Source organism: Indicator indicator, chromosome 4 (genome assembly GCF_027791375.1).
Source record: "Indicator indicator isolate 239-I01 chromosome 4, UM_Iind_1.1, whole genome shotgun sequence".
In the NCBI taxonomy this organism is placed as follows: Eukaryota; Metazoa; Chordata; class Aves; order Piciformes; family Indicatoridae; genus Indicator; species Indicator indicator.
The window spans coordinates 31989232-31998622 of NC_072013.1; the positions used below are offsets into that span (position 1 = coordinate 31989232).

Genomic DNA, 9391 nt, shown 5'->3' on the forward strand with positions numbered 1-9391 from the left:
TAAATTTGTTAACTTTTTTCTTGGGGGCTGCACAGTGCACCTTTCTCTTCGATTTCTTCATAAGGGAAATTTACCACCTCCGTTTTCCCCAGACATCACTGATCCTTTTCAGGTAACCCCCTCCGACATGGCAGTAAGTTTATTGTGATCGCACCTCCGCCTCCCACATTTTATTCTGAAAAATCTTTTAAGTCAAATTCCATTTTCAGGTTGATTTTCACCCCCGTGTCCTTAAGGGCTCTGTGGTTCCGTGGGGATTGCAGGTGTATATTTCACGCACAATTCTCCACATCTCACAGCGTTTTCGCTGTGTTCTACCTCGGGCAGCAAGGCAGGCGGGAAGATAAACCTCCCAACACCTCACGAGAAAATGGCGGCGGGCGTGCTGGCGGCGCTGCCGGCGGCCCCCGGCAGGGAGCGCCCGCGGCGGTGTGGTGCGATGCGATGCGAAATGGCGGCTGCGCGGCTTCGGGCCCAGCCCGTCCCGTCCCGTCGGTGAATGATCGCACCCGGCATCCCCCGCGCCGCGATCGGCCCCGCCGCGGCTCGCCCGGCCCTGCCGCCATGGCCTTCACGTTTGCCGCCTTCTGCTACATGCTGGCGCTGCTGCTCACCGCCGCCCTCATCTTCTTCGCCATCTGGCATGTGAGTGCTGCGGGGGAGGGTGGTGGTGGGGCGGCCCCTCTGTGCCGTCTCTCCAGTGTGGCCTGACGGGCGGGTGTCCCGCTTCCCCTCCCGCCGACTGGGCTGAGGGAACGGCCACCACGCCCGGCCGGTCTGGGAGCGGGTCCTGCCGGTGCGGCCCTGCCTTGTGGAGCTGCCGCTGCCTAGCGGGAGGCTGTGGGCGCTCTCCGGCGCGCTCTCCCGCGGAGGCCGGCGCAGGCCGTGGGGGTCTGGTAGACTGCCCGGGCAGGGGAAATATCCGTCTGTCTGCCCCAAAGAGTTGCCCCACAAAGGGGCAGGAGGGTCCTGGAGATCGCCTCTTTCTCTGGAGGCCGCCTCTTTCTCTGGACGCATCTACGAAAGTGCTTAGCCGGTGAAGTGCAGCGCCTCTTTCCCTGGGCACAGCCCGGTCTCATAGAGCGGTGGAGGAAGCTGAGGAATTGCGTCTGGTCCCCACCTTCATCGTTATCTTGAAGCGGTGGAAGTCTGGCAGTGCTTGTCTGTGGATAAAATGGTTTTTCAAGTGCTGATGCCAAATATATCTATTTTATTAAACAATATTTTAAATTAGTGTAGCCTTTTAAAAGTAGCTGTGGAAAATGTTTTAGGGTGAAGTTAGTTTGGCTGATTTCTTAACAGAAATAATGTGTGTTGTATTCTTTTCGTGTGTTATATTAAAACTTAATTTTTGAAATTTCTTAAATTACGGTTATTTTGTTGAGGATTTTCTGTCATGAGCCTGACAGAGAGCCAAATAGGAACTTATCTTGGAGCAGCTGTGAGACACTGCTGGAGGAGAGGACATGAAGAAGATGGATTCTGGGCACTGTTTCAAGCTTCATAGTTATCCTTAACAAAAACTATTCTGTTGTGATAGCAGCCCTGTCCTCTAAGCATATTTTGGACTTATATGAATATAAATCAACTTCATACCGATAATAAATCGGTCTGTTTTAAGATTTTTTTTTTTTTTAGTGTTTGTTATGATATTTGTTCTCTAGGTGTATTTCATGCTACATCTCTGTCTGATTTTTCATGGCATAAGGTCAAGTATATATGTTGGAATTTTTTTATGGGGTCAGCATTTACTTTGAGAGGAATGACAAAACATTCGGCCAGTTTTAAGGTTGCTATTGATTTTTCTGGATTAATGAACCCTGTGTGAGGTTCTTGCTGACAGCAAGAGCATGATGTTAGGGGTCTGGATAGAGGAAGTCTATGCACAATGTGCAAGGTTGAAAGCTACTGAAAGGGACGTTGGAAATTCATTGCTGGTGGGGAGGTAAAATGTTAGAGTGTGGGCAGAGGTGGAGGTCTTGGAATGCCTGAAGCATCTTCTACTTTCTTGTTTGTATAACCCTTTTCAAATGTGTCTTATCTGTGGGTATATGACATTAGAGTTTAGGAGGAATTATGTCCCTGAATAAGATGGCAGGAGTTGGATGTTAAGGCTCTGTGCTAACATGTTGCTTCTCATGAGTAAAATACATTGTGGCTCCTGGATGGAAGAATCACAACTGCTTCGATGTCTTTTCTAGATTATAGCATTTGATGAACTGAAGACTGATTACAAGAATCCCATAGACCAATGTAATACACTTAATCCTGTAAGTAGCACACTAAACGTATTTATTAAAGTAGATACATGTAAAGTGCTTATTTTTGATGTTACCTTGATACAATCAAGCTAAGCAATAGAATTGCATCTGTGTTGACAAAACCTAAGTGGTTTGGTAGAAGTTCAAGGGGAAATTCTTTGTCTGATTCTTTACTTTCAAGTTGAATATTCTGACTGTTATTAATCTGCTGGTGATCTTGTCAGCTGTCATACTAACATTCTTTCAATCTGCTTTCCACATTTTCGGCACAAAGACAGTTGAAAAGGTCAAAAAGATTAAAAGAGTCAAAATTGCATTAAAGGTGTGTACTGCTTTTCAGTTTAATGTTTTTAATTCCACTTCCCTTTTGTTTTGTTAGGAACATTTGTAGTACTATTAAGCTGTTTTGTTTAGTATGCCTGTTCATCTGCTCGCTCTTTGTTTGTTGGGGTTTATAACAACTTCATGGATTTCCATATTTTGTGCAAAACAACTCTGCTTGCTTACCCAGTGATGTGGGGAAAACTGTTACATGCCTGTTATATGTCCTATCAGTCAGCTGAAGTAACTTCAGGTAGAAATAAATCTTTTCAAGCAATATTTATTGAACTCTGAGATCGTAAGAGTTTTTTAAGCATTGACCAAGTTAATTCTGATCTTGTTTGAGGATTTAGGTGGCCATAATGTCATAGGTGTTACCTTCATTTCTTCCTTTTATGTTCCAGGATCGGGGGTGTAACTTGGTGGCCTCTCTTGGATGCAACTCTTGACACTCCTTGGTTTATGGAAAGAATTTGAGGCAAACTAGTCTGTAGCAGGCCAATGCTAAAAGGGATGCTTGTTAAAGAGCATACAGTTTGATACAGAAGTTTTTTTGTCTGTTTCTCGTGGTTTTTACTTTGGCTTGCTGTGTCCAGGCTGAGGTAGAACACAGAGGCACCTCAGCAGTGCAGCCTGGATGGTAACTTTATCGTATTTCAGAGTTAAGTAAATTAAGCAAAATTAATTTACAATAGCTGGGGGTGGAGGGAATGCATATTAGACATACAGCACATAAAACAACAGTGAGTATTACAACATGAGACGGGGTGTGGAGGAGAAGAGGGTATAGGCAGAGGACTGAGACAAGAGAGGGTGAGGTTTGCTGCTCGGATAGCTGTGCATCTAACAGTTTCCCTTGCTTGGTCTGTTCTATGGTCATCTCTGCTACAGTATGGGGAAGGCAAATTCTCATTACACTGATGCATTATGATCTTATCGCTACTTTTGGGGTACTATAATGCGCATGTTTAATGCAAATATTAACCTTCTGTTAACCCATGTGCATGGAGTGTTTATTTATCTGATAGCTTTGTGAACTGAAAATATTACCTCACTTCATATTTGCTGTTCTTGTGAAAGTAGATCAGCCCCTAAAAATGAAGTTAAGATCCAGGATCTTGAGGGGATCTGGGAAATGATGTTGGACAAACACACCAAAGTGTTCTTTTCCTTGTACGAAGTATCAAAAATCCTGGTGGGAATTGAGACACCTCAGTAGAAAGATTAGCCCAAAATAGTAACTGCTTAGGACGCTGCGGATGCTTTCTCTTCCCTGCTCCTGTTATAGTCATAGCCCTGCTCAGCAACAAGATTTCTTCCTCCCTTGCTTCTCTGGTAAATACCATGGTAGAATATGAGGCATTTCATTTTCCTTTAGTCAGCCAGGGAGGGTGAAGTGTGGTAGATTTGAAAGGGACAGGTATTCTGGAGTAGGAGTAGGGTGTGATAGACAAGATGAAAATGTGTTTTGAGATGTGTGGTTAAATAAACTACAGATTTTCAGACCTGGTAAATCTGTCTCAGCAGGCTGCCAACTGTGTTGTGTTTTGGCTGGGGTGGTTGTTTTACTATAAATAATTGCCAGGTTGTAAATGGGTAAGTATACAAAAAAGGGATCTGGGTGAAAATATTTACTTGCAACATTTCATGTGTGGCAGCTTATTTTTGTTGATGTTGATGCAAGTTTGCTTGGTTTGCTGTTTTTCATTTAGAGAAGCAGAGTGCTGTAGCAAAGGAGGTGTGAGAATGTCTGTTTGTTGGTAGTTTTTCAGAATTCTAGGATATTTTTGGGGCTTAAAAAAAAAGAATGCTTGGAATGAAAATAAATGTAGAAACCACTGAAACTTCAGTGTGGTCGTCCTATGTAACGTTAGTCATGTCATAACCAGGGCCAGTCAGTCTCACCTCTGTGCCCGGTAAGATTATGGAGCAGATCCTCCTGGAGGCACTACTGAGACAGAAGAATAGTGAAGAGGTGATTGGGTACAGTCAGCATGACTTCACCAAGGGCAAATCCTGCCTGACAAACCTGGTGGCCTTCTATGAACAGGTGACAACATTTACCTGGACCTGAGCAAAGCCTTCAACACTGTCCCACACCACATCCTAGTCTCCAAACTGGTGACACATGGGTTTGATGGGTGGACCACGAGATGGATAAAGAACTGGCTTGATGGCCGCACCCAAAGAGTGGCTGTCAATGGCTCCATGTCCCAGTGGAGGCCAGTGACAAGCAGAGTCCCTCAGGGATCAGTCCTGGGACCAGTCTTGTTCAACATCTTTGTGGGTGACATGGACAGTGGCATTGAGTGCACCCTCAGCAAGTTTACTGATGACACCAAGCTGTGTGGTGGAGCAGACACACTGGAGGGAAGGGATCCATCCAGAGGGACATGGACAGGCTGGAGAGGTGGGCACAAGCCAACCTCATGAGGATCAACAAGACCAAATGCAGGGTCCTGCATCTGGGTCGAGCCAATCCCAAGCACAAATCCAGGCTGGGCAGTGAGTGGCTGGAGAGCAGCCTTGAGGAGAGGGACTTGGGGGTGCTGGTGGATGAGAAGCTCAACATGAGCTGTCAGTGTGCACTTGCAGCCCAGAAAGCCAACCAGATCCTGGGCTGCATCAAGAGAAGTGTGGCCAGCAGGTCAAGGGAGGTGATTCTCCCCCTCTACTCAGCTCTGGTGAGACCCCACCTGGAGTACTGCATCCAGTTCTGGAGTCCCTATTACAAGAGGGATATGGACATGCTGGAACGTGTGCAGAGAAGGGCCACCAGGATGATCAGAGGGCTGGAGCACCTCTCCTATGAGGACAGACTGAAAGAGTTGGGGCTGTTCAGTCTGGAGAAGAGAAGGCTCTGAGGTGACCTTATTGTGGCCTTCCAGTATCTGAAGGGGGCTACAAGAAAGCTGGGGAGGGACTTTTTAGGATATCAGGTAGTGATAGGACTAGGGGGAATGGAATAAAGCTGGAAGTGGGGAGATTCAGACTGGATGTCAGGAAGAAGTCCTTCACCATGAGAGTGGTGAGAGCCTGGAGTGGGTTGTCCAGGGAGATGGTTGAGGCCCCATCCCTGGAGGTGTTTAAGGCCAGGCTGGATGAAGCTCTGGCCAGCCTGATGTAGTGTGAGGTGTCCCTGCCCATGGCAGGGGGGGTTGGAACTGGATGATCCTTGTGGTCCCTTCCAACCCTGATTCTATGATTCTATGTCACACAAAAGGACGGGCAGTGTGTGGAATTTAAATAGACAAGACTTTGGGTAGAAATGGAGGATTTTTCATGAGGAGATGTTTTAGTGGTCCTGTTGTGAGAAGTCAGCAGCGGACAGATCTGCTCCTTTCTGAATTGTGTGATAAAGGAGTAAATGATACCACTGTGGGGTGGCTTGTAGAAAATTCTGCTCTTATGGTGGTGGTGTGATTTTGCTGTCTCTTTGCATGCATTTAATCTATGTATCTCTCCGCGTTGTTCCTATTAATAACACTAATACTACCCAGCATTTCACGCTTTCTGTGGTTTCGTAGAAAACTTAAGAATTAGCTCTGCAGGCTTCTGCCAGAAAGCATGGTGCTCTAAAGCATGCCCCTCAGATACCTGGGGAGGAGAGCAAAGCTGGCAGAGCTACTGTGTGCACAGGCACCACAGGGCTCCTCTCTGGGCAGACGAAGCATTGTAGTAACAGTGTTACTGGTGATTTGGTTCCATAAAGCTCTGCCTGGGATCTTTGGTTTTGGCACTAGTCTGAATCTGAATAACGATGTGTGTGCAAATATCAAAACAAAGCCATTCAACAGGCAAAAACACAAACCATCTTTTTGCCTCGGAACTGTTTCGTGCAGCATGTTTCCTTCTGATATTTCTCTGTTGCATGTGCAAGAAATATCTACCATCTGTTATGATAAAACATGTACAAAGCGTTGAATCTGTGAACAGTGCACTTAGGTTTTGATTTTTTGAATTGTTTCTTTTAAATTATTGATCTGATTATTTAATGTGGTACATGTACCTTCTTGATCCATGAATATCATGTGAAAACAGCAAGGCACATCCTGCTGATTGCAGGAAATGAAAACAGCAGTCTTGGTTTTGGTACTGTTGTTTTTGAATACTGTTTTTGAAACAATAGCTTACCTCCAAAATAGATTTAAACATCACGTTTCATTTGGAGTAACTGAAACTTCTAACTCCTATTTTTCTTTTCCAGCTTGTACTTCCAGAGTACCTCATCCACGCATTCTTCTGTGTTATGTTTCTCTGTGCAGCAGAGTGGCTTACACTGGGTCTCAATATGCCTTTGTTGGCTTATCATATTTGGAGGTAATACTGACAAGTCTGGTGGTGTCTCTGTACTCACATTAAGTGTTCCTCATTCCTTCATTGCAGTGCTTCCGATTGAGTGTTCTGTGTGTCTGGCAAAGAAAGATGTTTTCTGATATGACACTGAGAAAATTTGTCATGGCTGTAAGAAAGGAACCATCACTTTGCTTTCTCTGTCATTTTTATTTGTTATTCTCTTGTGCTGTGCAAGAGTCGAGTTGTGGGGGGGGTGTGTGTTAAAGGTGACATGTCAGAGATGTACTGATACTACAGATTCACAGTTTGGATCACCACCAGAAGTGGTGATCCCACTTCCTCCTACCACTGAGACATGGGCACTGCCTCTCCTTGTGCTGGTGTTAGTCCTCTGCAAGGAGCTGGTCCGGTTGAGATGTAACCCAACAAAACAGCTTTTGTTGCATGGCTAGTCCTGGCATGAGGAGGAATCAGAGGGGTGGGGGCAGGCCTGTTCCTTTCGTTAGCAGCCTGCATTAGACTGCCATTTCAGGGTCATTTCTTATTGATCCATGTGAATATTCCTTCAGCATGGCAGCCAGTGTGTGTTTCATTAATGACCAGAGGCTGGGGTTACATCAGGTTAGATGTTGGTCTCTTTCAATCCCATTGAAATGTATTGTTTATAAATTTGTCCTGTTTCCTTTTGGTGTACCACAGTTCAGCATGGTTTAAGGTTAGGGCGAGCTGTTGCAGCACTATCAGTATCTCAGAATCCCAGCATGATCAGGACTGGAAGAGACCTCTAGAGGTCATATAGTCCAATCCCTCTGCTCAGTCAGGGTCATCCACAGCAGACTGCCCAGGGTAGCAATGTCCAGGCAAGTTTGCAGTCTCTCCGGGGAAGGAGACTCCATGACCTTTCTGGGCAGCCTTGTCCAGTGCTCCACCACCCTCACAGGAAAGAAGTTCTGTTTCTTGGATGCTACTCTATGAAAGGACTCTATGAAAGCTGTGCTATAGGCATGTCTAGTTCAGAGCTTCATATTGCTCTTGCGGTTTGCCATCTTCTACAGGGAACTGAGAGACTTTTCTGTAGGGGTTATGATTCCTTACATCAGTTCTGGTATTACTGGGGGGGGGTGGGGCAGGAATCAATGTTTTACCATCATTGTCACCACAAAACTAATTCTGCATCGCTTGCAGGTACATGAGTAGACCTGTGATGAGTGGCCCTGGTCTGTATGATCCTACAACCATCATGAATGCAGATATTTTAGCCTATTGCCAGAAAGAAGGATGGTGCAAATTAGCATTCTACCTTCTATCATTTTTTTACTACCTATATGGGTAAGTTGTTGGGGTTTTTTTGTTTTTTTTTTTTAATTCTGCTATCTCCCATTTAATCTTCAGTCTGAAATTTTGGCTTAGTGCAAAAGAGAAATTTTGTACATAGGAATATATATCACAGAATCCCAGACTGGTGGGGGCTGTAAGGGAACTCTGGGGATGTTTAGTCCACCCTCCCCCCGTCCTGCTAAAGCAGGGTCACTTAGAGCAGGTTGCCCAGGATCACAGTGTCCAGGTGGGCTTGGAATCTCTCCAGAGGAGAGTCCACAATTTCTCTGATAGCCTGATCTAGGGCTCTGGCACCCTCATGGCAAGGAATATTTTCCTCATGTTCAGATGGAAACTCCTGTGCTCCGGTTTATGCACATTGTCCAATGGCCAGTCCCTGTGCACCGCTGAAAAGACAAGAGTGGCAACTTTCCTCAAAAAGAAATCCACAATTGCTATTTTTTCTGTTTAAACCACAAATCTTAATTTGGTGGGAATTAGTATTATGGATCATATATATCATGATTTAACCCTACCTCCCTCAGTGTTTTCATGAAGAAGCTAGAATACAGTATTTTTAGAGCAGGTATTTTGATGGAAATATGGGGGGGTGTTTTTTTTTTTTTTCTTGTGAAGTCAAAGGCAGAAGAGGCATTCAAAGAGTGAAAAGGGGTGGGAGGCCCAAGAGCTAGTTCCACTGCCTGGTTCTTCCTTCTAATTCTTCCTTCTAGCCAAAAACCAGTTCTCTACTTGGTGTTCACATCTGCTCTGGGCAGTGTGCATGGGAAGCATCGTGTTGTCTTTCCACACACTGCACTTCTGACAGCACAGATGGAGTAGTTCAGGTTGTCAACGCACATTTATACAGGCACCCTGTTACAGTGTGACTTGTTCTAGTGACAACTGCTTGTTAGATCAGTTCATGTGGTCCTTTCTAACACCCTTCTGATGAGTGTTGTGTAAGATCTTCAATCACAATCCTCATCTCTCCTTAGAATACCTGACTGTACGTTACATGTGTTACACTAATCAAAATAGCACCTCTTAATATCTGTTTTATTTTCCAGCATGATTTATGTTCTGGTGAGCTCTTAAGAAGACACTCAGCAAGCTTTGCTCCAGTTAAGTGCATGCAAAAGCCACAAAACATGGATTCTTTACAAGGAGAACCTCCTGCCGAGATTAAACACGGAACC

At 45.1% G+C, this 9391-nt stretch overlaps 1 protein-coding gene across 1 annotated transcript; it reads left to right on the forward strand.

Annotated features, from left to right (window-relative positions):
• The first annotated feature begins 564 nt into the window (after positions 1-564).
• On the forward strand, positions 565-9391 carry CNIH1 (cornichon family AMPA receptor auxiliary protein 1). Its single transcript, XM_054400274.1, has 5 exons — positions 565-645; positions 2202-2270; positions 6790-6902; positions 8064-8207; positions 9263-9391. Exons 1-5 carry the CDS (start codon positions 565-567, stop codon positions 9288-9290), a joined length of 435 nt encoding a protein of 144 aa, XP_054256249.1. The 3' UTR covers positions 9291-9391.